This window comes from Diadema setosum, chromosome 17, assembly GCF_964275005.1.
Source record: "Diadema setosum chromosome 17, eeDiaSeto1, whole genome shotgun sequence".
In the NCBI taxonomy this organism is placed as follows: domain Eukaryota; kingdom Metazoa; phylum Echinodermata; class Echinoidea; order Diadematoida; family Diadematidae; genus Diadema; species Diadema setosum.
The window spans coordinates 34,587,658-34,609,086 of NC_092701.1; the positions used below are offsets into that span (position 1 = coordinate 34,587,658).

The following is a 21,429-nucleotide window of genomic DNA, read 5'->3' on the forward strand; positions in this document are numbered from 1 at the left end:
GCGGGGACAGCCACAAGAGATCTTATCTTTTTTTACGACTGACCGTTCACATTGGTATCTCATCTGTCCAGAGACTCCAACCCCAAGCACCTTCTGATCTGGAGATTCTCCCGCCCGAAACCCCTAGCAAACGGGAGACTCCAAGTAGATGTGTGCGAACCGCGAAGTTCCTAGGGTTCTAGATGTTCTCTGGTGCTATCTAAGGCTTATTCTTTCAACATACGTTAGCAATAAGTAAGAAATCCTTTCCACCGGGAGACACAGAGCCAGGGCGGGAGAAATCAAATCTCAAGTGGGAGAACGGGAGATTTTGCAAAAATGGGCTTTCGGCGGGAGATCTCCCGTCGAAAACGGGAGAGTTGGAGTCTCTGTCTGTCCCCGAGCTGTGGGGGCATTTTGGGGCTTGGAGCGAGCTCTGCCACTTGAATCCAGGCATAGCGCATGCGCACATTTGATGACCACAGCTGGACGCTATCAATTGCGCCCCAAGGTCACTGTCCCCTCCAAATCTTGTCCCCGTATCCGACTTGCTTCGCGGGGACGAGGGGACAAGTCCCAGCGAGCGTTTACATTGTGGTTTTTGAGGAGAAAGTCCCACAGCTCGGGACTTTCCCCGCGTCGCGGGGACCAATGTGAACGCGGGGTATATGAGAGACTCTTGTCCTGTTTTTAATGGGAAATCCAGTCCTTGATTTTGTGTAGGATTTACTAATTTGTGTCTTTCCAGAGTAGGGTTGCTTTTTGAGGAAGTATTGTTGTTGTGTTTTGTTTTGTTTTTTATTTGGGAAGCAACTACCTCCCCAAGGTAGTGTCAGTTGTTGTGACCTCACAAGTCAGTGACAAGATCACAACAAAGCAGAACCTGTCGGTGCAGAAATTAGCCATTTCCTGTGTGTTTGTTGTTTTCATACAGAAATGTCAGGTAATTATGAGCATGAATTAATACTTACATTTCAAGAAAACAAAGTAGGAAGGAAAGGAACATATTATTAGATTGGCGTTAAATCCAAAACAGTGGTCCAAATCTCAGAAATATGTACACAGGCACTGCGCACTCATAGGTTGCCATGGTAACCATGTTTACATCTTTCTGCTGAAAATTGCAATTGTGAGCTTGAATACCCATTAGTTCATGGCCAACTGTGTGTTCTGTCATGCATATTTTTGCCTTTTAGCTTTTACCCCCCCCCCCACCTTCACAAATTAACCCACTAAATTTATGTCATTGTGAAAACAGACTTCTCATTATAAATCAGGGGCATTTTCAGCTTTCATACTCCCTGTTAAATTTAACAGGTAATGATTCAGCAGATTTCAAATGTATCAGTTTGCGCAAGGACAAATGGCTATATAAAGTAGGTTGATTTACAACACCCACAGTGGTCTGTTTAGGTGTTGCTGTATGTCGCTGTGGCTGGTGACGTGTATGCCGAGTATACTTTCTGATTTCCCCCTGATGTGGTTTCCCCCTCAGACTGCGTTCTCCTGCAAGCTATCCTATTTCAGATTTTTGTAGCTGGGGAGGAATTCCCTGGGTTGTCCTCATCATATGGCATGTGATAGTCCAACTTGTTGCATCTCATGTAGACAGGATGTTTGTGTGGGGGAAACACCTGCTGTGATACAGTCTTGAGCGTTGTTCTCCTTTCATCATTTTTTTTTTTCGATTATTGTTTTCAATCTGATACTTGGAGATCTGGAGCGAGTGCCACACATGATTGTGAATATGGCACAGTGTAAAGAACCGATAGAACATTTAACAACATCTATAGAGATCAGTGTGAATTTTTCTTTCTTTCTTCATAAATTCTGTAAAACGAAGTTTAAAAGACGTCACAATCGCAGTCATTGGTTTGTAGCTGTGAGTATTGATTTGAGTCTTTGAAAATTCACCACTGTATGAGACATGAATTTGTCAATGACTTGAGCCTGCGATGTATGCTGATTTGATGGTGATGCTTTTATACTATGATCAAGATGTTATTTTGATTCTGTTGAAGCATTTCTTTAGAGCTCTGTGAAAGACTTACGGTCTGAAAGACTAATTTGATTGTTTGTATTAGTGATCTGATCACTATTCATAATTGATCATTTCTAGATTTAGAAATACCATTTGTAAATTATGTTCTGAGGATGTTCTAAAAGTTGACAAGACTTGACAGTCAATTTAGAGCTTTGATTCAATCATTTTTGGTCAAAAGAAGAAAAAAAAAAGCAAAGGAAAGAAACTAAAATAGACATTCAAACTGTGATCTGCCCTACTTTGGCAAAAGGAAGCAAGTGACAAAAGTGACATTTCTCGTAAAAGAGCAAAATGTGTCTGTCATTTACACTGACAAAATAATAGGATGGGTGTTTCTGCATGAAATTTTGCCTGGAAGAAGAGCTCATTATGTGAATTATGAAAACGTCAATAACTTAAATTTGGATGGTATGTCACTTGCTTCCTTTTGCCAAAGTAGGGCAGTGTTGTCTGCCAAGTGTTTCTGAATACTGAATGATAATGGAATTGTGGTCTTTACTGTACAATGTAGTTTCCAACATATGGTATCGCAGGTTAATGTCATTTTTTTCTCTTAAGAGTACTTTATCATTAGTCATCCTCATTGACATGTAATTTCTTTTGGTATGAGAAGTAGAACAGTACTCAGCATGTGTTTGACCTCTACAACTGTTCTACAGATACCATCTTCCTGTAGTATTTGACTTTTGGTTCCTGCTCCAAACCACCCCCCCCCCCCCCTTCCACCACCACCACCTTTGGTAGCTTGCTTCCGATAAGGAAACAATAGTCATTCGTTGGAGGACTAGTGTAGCTTTGTGTTGGTTATTTCAAAAGACTGCTGTCATTTGGGTGTAGGTCATTCTCTCTAATTGGCCGGCCAGCACTGGGCTGGTTGTTTTGTGATAAATAGGTATTAGCATCACATGCGTAGTCTAAACATGTGTGCCTTAAGTTTACCAAGTTCGAGGATTGTCATTGGACCTTATGATAAGATGTTTGTCTGACTCGATGTTATACCACGTGCCCAAGTATTGGCAGTTCAGTCATTGGTGGTGTTGAGAGACAATCTGTCGACAAAGAATGATATTTTTCCAGTGTGTCCATGTGCCTGTTGCCACTCCAGTTGAGAAGGATGTCTGCATTTGAGTCGGAGTGGAGAACTCCTAAATCACTTATCTCTATTCAAGTAGCACCAGTCTGGTCACAGGCTCACGTAGGAAAGATAAAAATGTGATGCATGTTTGGTGCGCTTTAGAGTTGATTTGGACTGGTCGTGAAAGAAGGTGTGAGGCCTGTTCCCAACAATTCTGCAGAGACTGATATTTGGGGGGAAACCAGCTCAGCGTTACTACCCTTTGTACATTTCGAGTTGATTCCTCCCGTGAGTTGGGAAGACCCGGTTGAAGGTGCCAAGCCAATGTCTTGCCTTGGAATTAGACAATTCTGCCGTATTGCTCCTCGACATCATATGAATTCCGAGATGTATGGGGATGGGGAGTTGCTGACGTACTATAAGATGAGATGCATGCAACGAGAGATAGACATGCTTGGTAAGATTAGGATGTTTGGAGACCTTTCGGTGTTTGTTTTTTCACACTGTTTTTTATACTGGCATTTAATCAAATGTTACTGTAAAAGTGGATATATTCGCGCAACTTAATTTTTCGCGCTCGGCCGGGCAAGAAGAGTTACGTATGTTTTTGATTCCACGGAATCAAGACATCAACTGTTGGACCATACGGGCAGCAGGAATATTCATGTGCTTTTATTTTTGCGTTAGTTTCTGGTTGCATGACATTTCAACACTGCGAAAATGTCCACTTTTACAGTATGTCATATACGGTATCAGATGTAAAGGGGGCCCTCTCGCTTCATGACCGAAAAGAAGAAGAAATGCTATGTTTATATAGAATCTTCTGTACTATAAAGTTTCAGAAATCAGGAAATTTACATGTATGATTCATCAAGTCATGGCATTAGACAGAAACAATAGTTCAATTGCATGTTTTTTTTTCTTAGTATTTTTTTAATTTGATTGCATATTCTGTTCTACGTAGATGATGACCTCGTCCAGATGAAGACGAAGCTGTCTGAGACGAGGCTGCAGTATTCGGAGGACCAGTGGCCAGCCTCCGTGCTGGCCTACATGAACGAGATGCGCAAGCAGCACCAGACGCACGACATGGTGCTGCTTACCAACGAGCACGAGGTCCCCGCCCACGCCGCCGTCCTCGCCTGCATGAGCCCCATCTTCAGCGAGACCGTGAGCCGCGAGGAGAAGCGCCGCAGTGGCATCCTGAAGACGACCGTCGAGGGGGTGTCGGCTGCTGCTGTGGAAGCCCTCGTCAACTTTGCCTACACTGGAAAGTGAGTACAAGTTTGTTTAAACTGTAGTCTGGCCCCATTTAGTGCTTGTCCATCGCAAATTTCGTGATGATAATTCATGCTCTACCCAGAGGTTTTGTGGTTTTAGTTACCATGATGATAATTTAGATGGGCATAATGACAAGTTGGAGGGTGATCCTGATTTTCCTTGTGGTGTTGATTCATAATGCTCCGATTGATACAGAAGATGGCCTGGAAGTATTATGTAACAGTCCCTTCAATAAAGCCTTTACTTACAGAGTTTCATAACCTTTAGTCTGGTCAGTTGGATCGATCTTACTTTTTGCTTTACGTTGATGGCAGTCTTTTATCCATCATTAATCTTTATGATCTTTTGTACTGCCTGTGCAGAAAGAAATAAAACTGTTGAGGATACATCTCTGAATTCTAGACCATCACTTGCATACATACAGGGTAGGCTTGTTAGATTGCAGTTGTGAATCTTGACTACTTTGGCTTAGCTTTCTGGCTTTGCTGTTACATGCAAATGTGTGTGTTTGTGTGTCTACTATCTAAAAGGTATAGGTATTACCAGTGCCAGATAAGCTCTCATGCGTGTGAAACCCATTTAGGACAGACTGATTTTGCAACAACACACATTTCCCATAGACATTGCCTGACAGAGTATACTAGGGACTCGTCCTCGACGGGTTAAAAATGAAGACCGCCTGGATGGAAGAAAGTAAAGACGTTAATGGCGCCTAATAGACCGGTTTACTAATGTATGCACAGATCTTTAATTTTGCACACGGCCGCAACCTCGGGCAAACAAAGGATGCGAGCCTGCAACGTCGGCTGCTGCAGCCGTCCCCGATACATCCCCACATGTAGACTTACGTGTATGTTGTGTACATGTGTAAGATGCATCAACTTCGACTTTACCTCGTGGCATTTCGTGTGGCTCTAAATCAATTCCCAACCTTAGATGAGGGAAAATTCTGCTGTGATCAAACGCAATTTGGACTATAGTTTCGATTTTATTGAATTTTGGCTTCGATTTTGTCTTCAGTAGTTCTGAAAATGGGTGGAAAACACTGCTGCTACGGAACATACAACAGTATGACCGCATCACTTCAAACTTCAATGATTCTAAGCATTATGATTGATTGTGAAATCTAAACTAGACAACGAATCTCTCATAATCGATATGTTTCCAAGGATTTTTTTTTTTTATAAGTTAGACTCAGACTGATTAAACTTCATGAAATAGAATGGCGATTTTGACCTATTTTTCTATTAACAATAACAGTTAGGGCCTAGGGGCCTAGCCCTATATAGACTAGATCTAGAGTAGATCTAGACGTAGACCTAAAATTAAAAACAAAAACAATGATAGACCTAACCTCCCTGACATTCGCAGTAGGCAACATTTATTTCCCCCGTTGACTTAATCATCACGACCCAGGTCTGGTACGTTGGTTTGTTGAGGTATGTCAGGTCGGCCTAACCTCAGTAAGGAAAACACGAAAAGGGCTCGTGTCCGAAACCTCGTTGAACTTCAGGCTTGAAACACTCCCATCCGCGAAAAGACGGTAGTCGTCAAATGACTTGTATCCCTTTAGCTTTTACAGTCATAGTCAGTCCGATTGATGATCAGGTAGTTGAACACGTCAAAGAGTCCAAAATCTGTCAAAGTTGGATGTAAACCCAGCGAGCTTGTTAGGATCGGAGAACGAGCAGCCTACCAGAGCGAGCTTCTCCTGCAGTGACCGGCCGGTGTCCGCCCGGGAGAGGTCGGGATTGATGGGCAAATCCAAATCGGCTACGGCAGTTGCACTAGTTTGATGAGTTTCTCCTTGTTGTAGCCGCTTGTGCTCACACCTATATCCCTCAAATACTCAGTTAATTCCTTAACTGTCCAATTCTTCCATGGCTTGCTCGAACTTTGGCTAGAACTTGAAGCTGACGCCATCTCAAAGCAAGATTATAGCAAACAAAAGTTGTCGATAATCCGCAGCGAGTAATGATCGTAGACAATACACGCGTGAATGCAAAAACAGTGTGGCGAGCGCGTCCGCGCTTATTTCGCTTGCCCGACCTAGTTACAATCACTAGGGTCGCGTGGGGTTGACGTCATTATGCATATCATTAGTAAACCGGTCTATTCCGGCTCATTAGTGAAGTATCTGTATGCTAATCCAATTAATTAGGGGTGCTTCAAAGCAGTAGTCTGTTTTAGTCCCTTACATGAACCCTTGCAGTTTTCCACAAGGTTATAGAGGAGCAGTCCAGGTGTACAGGATGGACAGTGTGGCCCTACACAGAGAAGATAAAGTCTCCCTCAGTTTACAGGGGCTCTGAAGGAAAACTGGAATATTCTGTCATATCCCAACAAAAGAATGTACCCCCCCCCCCTCGCCCCTCGATATTTTGTCTTTGCATTTTGTAATAAGTCCATGAGACCATCCCCAGTTTGTGCTTCATTTTACTCTACAGTGATTATTAATCATCCACCTGTTTTTTATTGAAGTTTGTACAGAAAGATATCACAAACATTTCTGTGAGAAAGGGAATGTTCAACTGCATCCTGCTGTCAAGTTGGTTTTTCATGTTTTTCGCGATTTTGATGAAGTTTACTTGATCATGTATATTTGTGTACATTGTTTAGATTGAATTTGATGTTTCAGGTAAACAGCCATATCATGGGGCTTGATATTTATGCTGTGTTATGCAAGTTAAAGCATTTCCTTTGTTGTCTTACAAGTCTTGGTTAAAAGTAAGTTTCAGTTGAGTTTATGAAATTATTTTCCACCATGTAACATTGGTACATGAAGGATAATGGCTTTCATATTTCTTTTATTCTGTATGTCTGTTTTCTTTTTTTTTCTTTTTTATTCTTTATGTTTCTAGATATGTCATGTTTATGATAAATAATACTCTTTTTTCATTATCTCTTGTGGTCCAGACTCGAGGTATCGTCAGACCTTGTCAGCGAAGTTTACCACACCACCAAAGTGTGGAAGGTGCCACGACTTAAGAAGGCATGTGCCACCCACCTCCTGGACAACATGAACACAAGAAATTGCCTTGGTGAGTGGGAAAAGTAATGATTAGTTACTTGGGTGTTGCACCTGTGAGGGATGCGTGCAGCAAGGCAGAAAAGGAAAGAAAAAAAAATTAATGAGGTGCACCTTGAGATCAAGGTGCAGTCAGTGTGATATGGCATTTGTGTGATGACAGATTTTGATAATGAAGCAGTGTATCAGAGTCCTTGGTCAAAAATGTAGATGGTCCTCGTGAAAGAGCTGCAGAAAAAGTCTTGTAATGACAACTGAGCTGAACTGCCTAATCCCTTGAAATACAGGTTTGTTTTTGTGAACAGGTCTGGGAGTTTGTCTTGTTGCAGTGACTCCAATATTTGCAAGCAAAAAACAACAAGAAAAACCCACAATATGCATGTACATTGATATGCATGAGTGGTAATTGTCTGTGAAGTGATCGCGCTGAACGTTTTTCTTCCTTTTTCGATTCTTGTGATATTCCTTTTGGCATTTCAGCAGCAAAATCCCTTCGATGTGTCTCCTTTTTGCAGCTTTGGTAAATTTTATGAAAAAAAAAATATGGGAACTCTTAGCATCTTTACAGATCAGAAATTGCAAGATCTGGGAAACCTTGGTGACAGTGTCTTTAATGACTGAATCATCAACACAAAGATTGTGTAAATTTATGTTTCCTTGCAGCAGAAGTTCACCTTGCCCAAGCAAACCACACATTGTGCATTCATACATGTGAATTTGCTAATGTCTTTGTTACTGTCAATTTAGCACAACTCCGTGGTCCCAGTTGACTGACGATGAACAGAACAATATTAAACTCTGCAGCCAGTGTTGGAAGACATTTTAGAGTGTGAGACCTCCAGAGGCATAATGTCTAGCCCTGACATGTGTTCGCAGTGAGCGCAGTATATTGACAGACATTCAGACAGAAATTATTTTTTATTACTCTGTAATTAATGATGCGTGGCCAAGTTTATGGCGAGGTGTTTTTCTTCTCTTGACTGTGTTGTCTGTCTGGATTTTTTAATGTAATGTGTATATAGTTTTTATGTCATTTCATACATGATTATGTTAATTTTGCTGGGAATGAGCAGGAACATATCTGTTTCTCTTTTTATATCCTTCTGCTCATCTCTTTCCATTTGTTTCTCTTTCTCTCCCTCTCTGCCTTGCTCTCTTCCATCTCTCGTTCATTCAGTCTCACTTCATCTCTTCCGTCTCTTCTTTGTCTCATGTTTTCGCTTATCTTTATTGTTACTTAAGACTGGCATAACCCCGCCGACCTTTTTTTCGTTTTTGTCTGCCGCTCTTTTCGAAATTCTCCTCAGCCGTTCTAATTGTGGATGGATGTTTACATTGGCCTATATGCTCAGCCTCTCCGGGGTGTGTAAGAGAATTGGTTAATTTCAAAGCCCATCACTTCGAGAGACTCCCACGTTTGTTCGAGACAGATGAGATAATGGACGTCCTCCCTCGGCTTAATTCTCCAAATGTCAGTGGCAGCACTCTCGCTACTGATGCAATCATATGTGGTTTCGTTGGGACAAATTCGAAACCTAAATCATATTTCCCATCTTCTTGAATGCCCCGCTGATTCTGTCAGCCTCTGGCGTAAAGTTTGAGATTTAATTGCAGGTTGCTGTGCTGTGTGGCTGAGTCCTTTTCCATTCACAAATGAATGCTATGTACATTGTACATGCATGTACCTGTACATGTACCTGTACGGGTGCATGTGTGAGCCAAATTGTAATTCAGACTGGAGCAGAGTCTAGCTTGTAAATCCATTATGACTATATCTCACTGTCTGTATGTCACATTAATTTTGTACACACACCACATGAAATGTGTGGGCAAGATCCCCCTAAAGGACATGTGTAATGTACATATGACATTCTGATTAACTGATGTTGTTGTTGTTACCGAATAGTACAGGAAAATAGTCTCTCTTCAGGCTGATGTATTTAGTAAATTTTGAAAGGGTACAGATGTGGAAAGACATCTTTCAGCTACAGGTGCTCACCTCACGATTAATTTGGTTATTGACTGAAATTAGATCATTAAATGATACAACATATAGATATTGTTTGATTCTTTGTCAAGAGATTTGTCAATAAGTACATCTGCATGGAACACAGTTTTCATTTTATGTCATGGAATTAAATTAAGCAGGGGGAGGGAGATAGGTCCACAGGGAAGTTGTTTGAATACAGATTTGTCCATAACTTCTCTTTTGTCATTTTGTTAATTGTCTTTCTTTTTTTGTGTGCTTAATTCTGTTTTCTCATATCCTTAATAGGAGAGATAAAACGTAGAGAAAGATTTGAATCTACTCTACATGTAGAATATGAGATCAGAATGCAGCAAAGAGCAGTATATGTATAAAAGTAGATGATTGGATTCTGCTGCAGATCAGTCTGTACTGTGACCAGGCAGTAGGGGATGGATTGCAAGGAGAACGGTTCATGATTAGAAGGAGGGTCTGTGTCTAAAATGGAATCAGACGGCTTTACTGAATATGGTACACTCTTTTACCCGCCTGATGGCTTTCTTCCCATTATGGGATCCATTTGGCAGATTGAACGGAAAGTGCCCGAGACGGCAGGCTCTTCTCGTGGTCTTCTACCTCATCTTGATTGGACACTTACACCGGGTTTCCACCGGTAGGTAGCCCGATAATGTGCCACCTCGGAGTAGAGATAATTGACATGATTTGGATTGAAATGACGCAAGGGAGCGCGGGCGCAGTTGCATCTTTTTCCTCCCTCCTTCTCGTGCAAAGGACCGGAACTTTCGTCATTGAGTCGTCATGCTGCGAGGACATTGTCGGTGGTTTGTGATCGTGCAGAGTAATTCTGTTCTCCTGCTCCCTGGCACTGAATATTGATTTCCCCTCCATTGTCTCCCTGGACGAGGGTGTCTATTGTACCATAGGCAGCTATGATGACAGTTGAGCTGGCTTTTTTTTCTTCTCCTGTCTCACAAGCCACACTTTTTCCTGGAGTGCTTAAATCTGAATGTCAAAATTGTCTTCATGCAGTTTGTTGCAGATGCAGCTTATGCAAGATCTTTTTCTTTGTAAAGAGTATTGCTTAGGCTTTCAACAGAAATAGTAAATGCAATGTTTTATATTCTAATGCTACTCAGAGTATTACAGGCATCATGGTCGCATAATGTGTAAAAGTAAGCTGGGGGAAAAAAAGCCTTTGAAGAGTGGTTAAAGAGATATTATGATTGCTCCAAAGTCTGCAGAAAACCCTGGTGAATGCATACAATGTATTAAGAAATTAAGAATAAAGCTCCCCTGCTTTCAGTACAGTCACACTTGACGTTCTTCTTACTCAGAAATCAGGCAGTGGGCCTACCCCTCAAAATTTTCATTGAATGTCTGTTTTCTCAAAGCATACATTGCAAAGCTGTCAAAGAAGGGGATTTTAAGGCATCAAGTCTTTTTCTTCTTTTTTTTTTTTTTTGTTGTTGTTTTGTTTTAGGTTGGTTTTTTTTTTCTGAAATTTAATTAAGTGTGCGCTATGTGAACGAGTTTCCCATTTTCATCCCAACTGGTTAGTGTGATCTCTTTTTTTTTTTTACCGGTACATCAGTATGTCTGTGTGTGTGCATGTGTTTGCTGTTTTGTATTGTTGTTCTGCAGAAGTTGGCTGCCCTGTTAATTTTTTCTTAAATCTGTCATCCTGAAATACAGACAGCATATGGTCAAAATGCCTTGTCATTTGCTGCTCTATTCTTGACACATGATGCTTTGTCAAGCCCATGACCCGAGACACATTGGCACAGTCTGAGGTCATACAGAATATTTGCTCCATTCCAATAGGCTAATTTCAAATTCAGTGCATAGGGTTCTATATCTTTCTAACAAATTGTGATGCAAATAACCTGAAGCTTGTAAAAGGCTTGTTTGACATGTAACCACTACTGTAAAAATTAATATTTTTTCGCTAGTAGTTTTTTTGTTTGTTTGTTGTTGTTTTTGTGTGTGTGTTTTTTTGTGCTCTGCAGAGGAAGGTGAAACCTGGTTTTGATTCTGCAGAATCAAGGCATTGTGGTACATTAAACAAGGTACAATGGCTGTTACAATTCCTCAGACCAAGCATGTCTGTAGATTACATTGTAGTCAGTTAACTGGCTTGTTTAATTTATAATGTCCACTTTTCTTTAAATCATAGTTTTTGTATCAGTGCCTGTTGAGCGTTCAGATGGATATGTTATCCTTTGTCATTATTATCATCATTTTTTTTTTTATGTGTCCTGATGAGTATGTAGTACTGCTTTTAGCTGGCCACCAGATGACAATTTTGGATCTGCTGAGTTTTGATCTCTAGAATGTCATCAGAACAGAAGAACATCTTTGTTTCGTATGTTTTATGATCATGGAGAGCATGTCATTAAGGTTTAGAAGTCAATAGTCTTGTTACAGTGGTGTCTTGGCCTTGGAATAAGGGCACTTCAGAGTGTGACTTGTTTTAATCACCTAATGGCTACAAGAGAGGTGAGAAATGTGCTGGTATGTTTTGCACTCTGTGAATAGACAAGTGACTGTAACATAAAACCCATGTGTTACCCTTTCCCCAAGTTTGTCGCTGTTCATGTCTTGTGTACATATGCAAAGATTTTCTCTTTTGCATGACACAGCATAAAAGAGCTGACATGGCGCACACACACACATGTAAATGTATACAATGTTACAGATTAGCATACAGATAAAGTATACTTACATGGTGTACATGTACGTTCGCGTGTGCAATGCATACATGTGTGTTTGTAGCTGATAGAACAAAGGGGAAACTATGTATGAAAGATGTGTTGATTTGTTCAGCTAAAGACATGAAGTAGTGAAGGCTATCCATCAATTTCTGTTGTCTTCATGTAGGCATTTATAAGCCAGTACGTGTTGGTATTTTTTTTTTCCTGTCAGAGTGGAGACATGTTGTCTAGAATTGTACTTCACTATTTACCAATAGCTAATGGTCAAATGGATGGTCATGAATTACACAGACTTTGTCATCACCATAGGTTGGCTGCATTACTTCAATGTTGTAGAGGCACATATAGTATTAAGACTGTATATGATGATAGCATTAATGTTCTATTTCCTTTCGCCATTTTTCCTGTTCTGAACACAAGTTATATGTATTGTCCAAATGACTCAATTGTTTGCAGAAGCTGGTCATTAGTTATTCCTCCCAAATACAAGTGGCATGCTGTATTTGATCGGAAAGATTAAACAGATACTTCCCATGATGCGTAGTTCATTTGACAATGTAGATACCAGGCTTTATTTGCCACTAAAAAGCGCACGTACACTCCTGCCGTTTGTTAATTTCCTACACTATAGCAAACACTTGAGACAGATTGAGTGTGTACACAGATGATGCTGATTGCAGTGGGGGTAAATGCCCTAATAGTCCCATTGACTGCATCTTCCACAGTTGTGTTGATTAACATGGTGTTTCGTCAGTCTAATCCCCAAACCAGCTTCAAATTGTACATGTATACATACGTGTACTTTTACATGTGCAGTTGATTTTCAAATTTATTGAGACATAAAGAAATGATGTATTCACTAAAAATGGACCTTTTATTCTTCAAATTTGCCTAATTCATTACATATGTACTATGATGCATCCATTATACATCAGTGTATGCAACGGTTTCCCTTTCTCAAACCCTGTTTTCAAGGGGGGGGGGTATTTATGCACAAGCAGTATCAAGAAGATGGCGTTTGCTTGGTTTGCTGAGAAGATAGTCTAGAGGAATTAGGAGGCAGGTGTTCTGAGATCATTGGTACAATGTAGCCTATGCTCATTTCATTCGTTCACCTTCAATGTTTACTGTTCTCCTTTCCATCTGAAACACAGTTTATGACAAGCTCCTTGGTGACACTGTCAAAGGACAGAGGCTTTTTACCGAAGAAAGATTGGAAAACGTTACAAAACTCCCATCACTTATTATACAAGAAGCATACAAATGTACATGAAGGAATATAACTGGGAAAACAAACTTGTTGTAGCCCTGATTTTTTGTTCGATCAGTGTGGGGAAATTATTATCCTTTTTTCTTTTCTTTTTTTGGCAATGCTAACAGCATATCTCGCTAGTATATGACATCCATTGTCCATTGTCATGGTATGCTACAGAGTTTATGGAAATTTCATGGCTCTTCATATAATATAACAGACTCTGGTGTGATGTAGGAAAATGCAGCACAGATTTATTTTCTCACCAGGGCCCCGTTGCAAGAAAGTTGCAATCAATTGCAAATAATTGCTAATTTTGAAACAGCCATTCTGATTGGCTGAGGGTCTGCCCTATTAAGAAGACATGCATGCAACAATGATTTTGATTGGCCAGTGACAATCAGTTGCAAGTTGCGTTTAAACGCAAAGTTTCTAGCAACAGGGCCCAAAAGCATTGTTACGGGATGGTACAGTATTGGTGGAGATGAGAGTAATTGGGCTTTTAACTTTTTGTGAGATACCAAGAAAACACATGTATAATAATATAGTACAGGGCATACCATTTTAAGAGGAATTCAACGTTTATTTGATGAAAATTGGGTTTGGAATGACAGAAACATCCAAAAACAAAGTAAAACAAAGCAACCTTAATAAAGTGTGGGTCCCACACTTTATTACATTTGCTCTTTTTTTGATATCTCAGCCATTTCAAAACCAATTTTCATGAAATAAACGTTCAATTCCTCATATAATTACATGTACATATGCTCTTTCATATTTCAAAGAGGTTTCTCATTATTTCACCAAAAACTGTTAGAAACCGGAAATTAGGTCTCGACCAAAACTGTATTGTACAAAAGCAGTGCCTTTCATACCCAGGTAATATTCTCATGAAACAAGATGGCAGACAGAGGAAACAAAAGGGGATGGGGGGGGGGGGGGGGCAACGGAGAAGGAAGAGTTTGGACACGTATGACATGGGCTACCAGGTCAGGCTGTATTGGAAGCAAGGATTCCAGGCCTCAGACAGGGACAGATTATGTAATGCTGCCTTCCTGAAAGCCAGTCATCGCATCACTGAACAGAACCTGGTGGTATATATATAGTGCATGGGAGTTAGTGGTAAAAATAAATGGTTCCCAACAAAAGAAAGCAATTTGTGGATTCTGTAAGTGACCAGATCCATGCAATATTTCCCAAAGACAGTAGTGTTTGTAGAGTGCACCTTTCAAGAAACAGATTTTTGAGTATGGGAACATTTGTTTGTACATCTCATGATAGTGACACAATGATTCTTAAAACTTGTATACTGGAGTTTTTTTGTTTTTTTTTGTTTGTTTTTTCATGCATTTGAACATCGTCATACAGTTCAGTCAAAACATTTTCATTTCTGAAATGGAGCCCTGATACTGTCAAACAGTAGGCCCTATCTTTAGAACAATCCCTGGTATAGTAATCCAGTAAAAATTATAACCATATAGAAGAGCCAGCTGATTGACGTTTTTGCAGTACTTAGTATATATAATCCCGCCCTCGTACGTAACAAAATATCATGTGTCTATAGTCCAAAGGACCTAAATTGTATAATTGAGGTCAGTGAGACGATCGTTCTGGCTGGCATATTTTCCAAGTGGGCCAGAGATTTTCTTACATTCTCACTGCCCGATATTGTTCAGGATTTGATGTCACAAACAAGTGGTCTGGAATGTTTTGAGAATTGTTCAGTAGATGCTCACGACAATACATGTCGCTTCAACTCTGCAACTTTTTTTTTTCATTCTGTGGAGTGAATTTATCATCGAAATAAAGGGGGAACAGTACAGTAAGTTTTAGTTTAATTGGTTGACATATATTTTCATGGAATTTATTATCAATGCTCACTTAAAAAAAAAAAAAGGATATTCCACATCCCTGCACAGTTCCTCTTGTGTTATGCTATCTCTGTATTCCACGAAGATTCCCATACCTGTGAGAGAGATTTTGAGAGAGTTTGAATATTATCACTTTTCTTGTATTTTGTTTCTTTTTTGTTGTTGTTTTCCAGCACAGCCGACTTCAAAGCTCTTTCCTAAAGAATAAGATTTAAAAAACTTTTTTTTTTTTTTTTTTTTTTGCCTTCAGAAATGAAAATTGAATACCCATCTGCAAAATTATTCAACAGTTCAGTCAGCATTTTGCACCGCTGATAGAGATAGATTCTCATCCACCACCTACGGTGGAATTATGGGTGATAAGCGCCTTCTTGGAAAAACGGTAGGAGTCAGAGAGCCAGCGTGATATCTTGACTCCTTGTTCTGAATCCTGTGGTGTGCCTCCTCTGGCAGCGTGCCAACCATTAGTGGGAGGGAGTGTAGTGAGCGGCCGAGAAATCACGTAGAGTTTGAATGGGAGAATTAATCTGCCGTCATTGAGACTGCTCCCGGGGTAATCAAGAAGGATGTCCTGAACATCGGGGCCACACGAGGTCACGAAAGCATCTCATTGCTGTGTGTGTAGGCATCAATTAATAACTGTGTTTATGACATGAGGACAGTTGTGCAACGGCTGCTGCTCAGCATGCTGGGAATGTTTCGGCATACAATATTTCTGTATTTGTATATTTCCAGCAATAGGGTGGACAGCCCTTTCAGCAAAGCTGATTTTCAAAGGGGTCACACATGACATACATTGTATATATTAAAATCCACATAAAACAACATTGATAAATGCCCAATAAACACTGATACAGTCATGGGTGTAAAATCATTGTAAAATGAAAGTGATTAACAAGTCAGGCAAGTGACTTGCAGTTGACATATTAATGTAATGAATTACAATAATTGTGGTAACAAATGACAAACAGACAAAGGAATAGTAAAGAAATATTCCGAATACACAACTAAAAAATTAGATATCAAACTAATCAACAAAATGAGAGTGTATCGATGTGTGTGTGTGGGGGGGGGGGGGGGGTGAAATTTATAAGGAACCTGAAACTGATGATGAAATGATAGGGACCTCAAGTCTGTGTTCTGTGGTTTTATCTTTGTGCTCCTTGTGGTTGCATTTGCCATATGAATATAAAATTATATAGTTATATATCTATGTTTACTATTGTTATTTGCAACTATTACATGTACATAGCCCAGGACATGTGAAGAAGGGAAATTCATATTATCATTCTTTCGTCCAGAGATGGTTTGAAAGGTGTTGCAGCAGATAGCAGTCCATGATAAAGAATTCCTGATTACTATCTCGGTTCATTGGTTCAAGGGAGAGGGATTGAGATAAAATACCTATTTCGGTTATGAATTGGACATCAGCCTGTAGGATGTGTTCATTGACCTGTTACACTACATTCAAGTGAAATATCTTGGTACTTGCTGTCACGGCTGCACATTTGAATATTCTCCTTCCTGAAACCAGGACTCGTTTTTACAATATTTCTTTCTCATCATACATGTACATCTTTCTGTCCTTTCCCTTTTCCCTTTCTTTCTATCTTTTTCCCTCCCTTTTTCACTTGCTTTGATACTGTGCTGTGAGAATATTTTCCACCTCTGCCTGGTTACGGAATGATGAGTGCCAAGCGGTGCGTCGGGACAGGTGGAAAAACGATTTAAATCTGGGAGTAGGAATTACAAGTGGAATTCCGCAGTGTGTGGGTCTGTTGATGTCTTGTTTGTCACGGTAGGATATTGCCCTGGCTTATTTTCCAACCTTCGCCGAGTGATTGTCGGAGCCAGAAGCTGGTCATTAGTTATTCCTCCCAAATACAAGTGGCATGCTGTATTTGATCGGAAAGATTAAACAGATACTTCCCATGATGCGTAGTTCATTTGACAATGTAGATACCAGGCTTTATTTGCCACTAAAAAGCGCACGTACACTCCTGCCGTTTGTTAATTTCCTACACTATAGCAAACACTTGAGACAGATTGAGTGTGTACACAGATGATGCTGATTGCAGTGGGGGTAAATGCCCTAATAGTCCCATTGACTGCATCTTCCACAGTTGTGTTGATTAACATGGTGTTTCGTCAGTCTAATCCCCAAACCAGCTTCAAATTGTACATGTATACATACGTGTACTTTTACATGTGCAGTTGATTTTCAAATTTATTGAGACATAAAGAAATGATGTATTCACTAAAAATGGACCTTTTATTCTTCAAATTTGCCTAATTCATTACATATGTACTATGATGCATCCATTATACATCAGTGTATGCAACGGTTTCCCTTTCTCAAACCCTGTTTTCAAGGGGGGGGGGTATTTATGCACAAGCAGTATCAAGAAGATGGCGTTTGCTTGGTTTGCTGAGAAGATAGTCTAGAGGAATTAGGAGGCAGGTGTTCTGAGATCATTGGTACAATGTAGCCTATGCTCATTTCATTCGTTCACCTTCAATGTTTACTGTTCTCCTTTCCATCTGAAACACAGTTTATGACAAGCTCCTTGGTGACACTGTCAAAGGACAGAGGCTTTTTACCGAAGAAAGATTGGAAAACGTTACAAAACTCCCATCACTTATTATACAAGAAGCATACAAATGTACATGAAGGAATATAATATAATATATATAATATATAATGAAAGTGATTAACAAGTCAGGCAAGTGACTTGCAGTTGACATATTAATGTAATGAATTACAATAATTGTGGTAACAAATGACAAACAGACAAAGGAATAGTAAAGAAATATTCCGAATACACAACTAAAAAATTAGATATCAAACTAATCAACAAAATGAGAGTGTATCGATGTGTGTGTGTGGGGGGGGGGGGGGTGAAATTTATAAGGAACCTGAAACTGATGATGAAATGATAGGGACCTCAAGTCTGTGTTCTGTGGTTTTATCTTTGTGCTCCTTGTGGTTGCATTTGCCATATGAATATAAAATTATATAGTTATATATCTATGTTTACTATTGTTATTTGCAACTATTACATGTACATAGCCCAGGACATGTGAAGAAGGGAAATTCATATTATCATTCTTTCGTCCAGAGATGGTTTGAAAGGTGTTGCAGCAGATAGCAGTCCATGATAAAGAATTCCTGATTACTATCTCGGTTCATTGGTTCAAGGGAGAGGGATTGAGATAAAATACCTATTTCGGTTATGAATTGGACATCAGCCTGTAGGATGTGTTCATTGACCTGTTACACTACATTCAAGTGAAATATCTTGGTACTTGCTGTCACGGCTGCACATTTGAATATTCTCCTTCCTGAAACCAGGACTCGTTTTTACAATATTTCTTTCTCATCATACATGTACATCTTTCTGTCCTTTCCCTTTTCCCTTTCTTTCTATCTTTTTCCCTCCCTTTTTCACTTGCTTTGATACTGTGCTGTGAGAATATTTTCCACCTCTGCCTGGTTACGGAATGATGAGTGCCAAGCGGTGCGTCGGGACAGGTGGAAAAACGATTTAAATCTGGGAGTAGGAATTACAAGTGGAATTCCGCAGTGTGTGGGTCTGTTGATGTCTTGTTTGTCACGGTAGGATATTGCCCTGGCTTATTTTCCAACCTTCGCCGAGTGATTGTCGGAGCCAGACGTTGTTTTCCCCCGGATGCCGGAGTGCCTCCAGTTAGGACTCAACTGCTGTTTTGTGAAGATGTTACCTTCCCTGGCAACACCAGTACCTAGAGATTCCTCTTTTACACTCGCATAATGCAACTACAAGTTTTGTAGCTCTTGAATGACATGTACAGTATGCTGTTGGATATTAAACTGCAAATGAAGTCGTGATGAAAGCCCACGTCATTACAAAAGAAGAAGAAAAAAATAAGATGTTTCATCTATGTTCATACATTTTATTGCCATTTATCAATACTTTCTTTTGTAGTCCCTCTTAATTTTCAGCAACATTTGTGGAGAGATGGTTCTGTGTGACATTGTGAAAATATAGCACAATGATGAATAAGAACCTAATGTGCATTTTCTTTGAATGTGAATGATGAATAATTGATTTGGCTGTGAAATACGGTAGACATTGCAATACTCTTTTCAATATCACAAAGCAACATGTGAGCACATTTCTGCTCCAGGCCTTTGTCAATCTCTCACACAATGACAGTCCTAAATTTTATTTCACCCTTCATTCTAAAAACCTTTGCTTATCACATCATGTTTAATGGTAATCTATGTTTCTTTCTCCCTGCTCTCCCGCTGCATCTGTTCAACAGAAATCCGCTCACTGGCCAACAGCGAGAATGACACCGAACTCGTCTCAATCACTGACAAGTACATCAAGGCGAATGTAGACGAGGTCACCGGCACCCCAGACTTTGCTCAGCTTCCAGTCATGAAGGTAAAGTGAGAAAGAAAAAATAATGATAAATTGCATCGCTGAATCACTACTTTTTAATACTCTGCACATATTTGGTCAAATGGAAGTATATTTTGTGATGTTATTCTAGGACATACAAGTTGTATTTCACTCTTTATTTTGCATAGGACTTGTAGCATGTCAATAGCTTTAAATAATTCAGTCAAGTGTGAGTCTGTTAATAGCCCAAATTGGAAAGAAGTCGAGCAAGAGTGTACTAAGACTGTGTGGGAATGTACTGTACGAACCATCGGGAGAAGGAAATATGTTCTGAAGCGAAACATTTTGTCAGGATATGCTGCAAAGGAGGTATCATCTTTGTCACGTAAAGTGGAGATCTATAAGGTATTCATCCTGTTCACTGAAGTGGAAATCTAAGGTATTCATACTTTTTTTTTCACTAAAGTTGAAATGTAAAGTATTCATGGGAATCCTTGTCTACTAAAGTGGAAATCTAAAGCCACATTGTTGATTAAAGTCACAATTTACTCCATGTTCAAGTCAGTATCAACATGGAGTTGAATGATGCTTTGGAACTTGAAAGCAATTGGCAGTTACCCAGGACAAATAGGTTGGTGCTTGCCAAAAGATAGTAGGGATGGATTTAATTACAAGAAAGTAGTAGAGTTCATTCAAACAAACTCTATTGTCTTGAAGAGGGATACAAACATGAAAATACAATCAAAGGTCAGAATTTGTTCTATGATAAACCCATTTTGAGTACAAATTTGCTGTTGTAGACTTATATCAACTAATGATGTTATCCCCTTCATGAAGAAAAAAAAAATACGAAAGTACTAAAGGTCATGATGAAGAAAAAGAAAAAGAAAATTGCCCTGTGATGACACCAAGATGCCTTATTCTGATGTGTGGTAGACAACTGGAATCCAGATCCGACTCTTTTCTCACCTCTTCTCATCTTCTTTAAATTCCTCCTTTCCAACCAAAACTTAATGTTGCTACTTGCTTGCTCTTCTCTATACTCTGATCTTTCATGGATTGGGAAACCTCTTGTCACTTGGCCACAGTGTTGAGGTTCAAATCTGAGGGTAAAATCAGCTGCGTCAGGCATGTTTTGCCAATTTTTCCTGCTTTCTCTGAAATCCCAGTAACCTCGTATGAAAGGGATCAGTTCGTAATGATAGTAATAACTGTGACCAATAGCCAAGTGTTCTCTGAAATAAAAACAGGCGTGATAGTCATGAAGATGTACTCTTGTGCCTACTATCATGGGAAACATGAAATGAATTTAGCCTGGTACAGTTTGGCAGGATGGACCATCCAGTACAAGTTCTAAACTGTATTTTTCATGATGAAGTAGTACATGTGAATTGCACTATTTTAAGATGGGCCAACATTAACATACCCCAAGAGTGTGAAGAGAAGGAAACTAAATGCCAAGTTCAAGTGCTCTAATGAAATGTAAAGCGTAGCAACTACCTGTATCCAAGTTTATTCTGGGTTGTGCAAGAGGCTAATTGATCTTTGTCCACCTGTTTTGACCCCACCTGTTTCCTCAACCCCAATGGCCTTCAGCTGGAGGTGATATCGAGCAAGGCCTCTGTCTCCATGAGCGACCGTCAGATCTTTGAGTCTGCCGTGGACTGGGTGCGGAAGACGGTGAAAGGAGGTGTTGAGCTCTCTGAATTGATGGAACAGGTGAGAGGATTGGAGAGAACACAGACTGCATTCCTTGCACCTTCATGCTACAGAAACAGTCTTTATAGACTAAATATTCTCTGTCACTTTACCC

The 21,429-nt window shown here is 39.9% G+C and overlaps 1 protein-coding gene across 1 annotated transcript in view; it reads left to right on the forward strand.

The window, feature by feature from the left end:
• LOC140240380 (influenza virus NS1A-binding protein homolog) overlaps window positions 1–21,429 on the forward strand; it is a 60,810-nt gene that overhangs the window by 33,069 nt on the left and 6,312 nt on the right. The window contains exons 3-6 of the mRNA XM_072320151.1: window positions 4,063–4,372; window positions 7,296–7,420; window positions 19,534–19,658; window positions 21,213–21,335. Of these exons, the coding sequence (XP_072176252.1) occupies window positions 4,063–4,372; window positions 7,296–7,420; window positions 19,534–19,658; window positions 21,213–21,335 (683 nt within the window). The remainder of the gene's footprint in view (window positions 1–4,062; window positions 4,373–7,295; window positions 7,421–19,533; window positions 19,659–21,212; window positions 21,336–21,429) is intronic.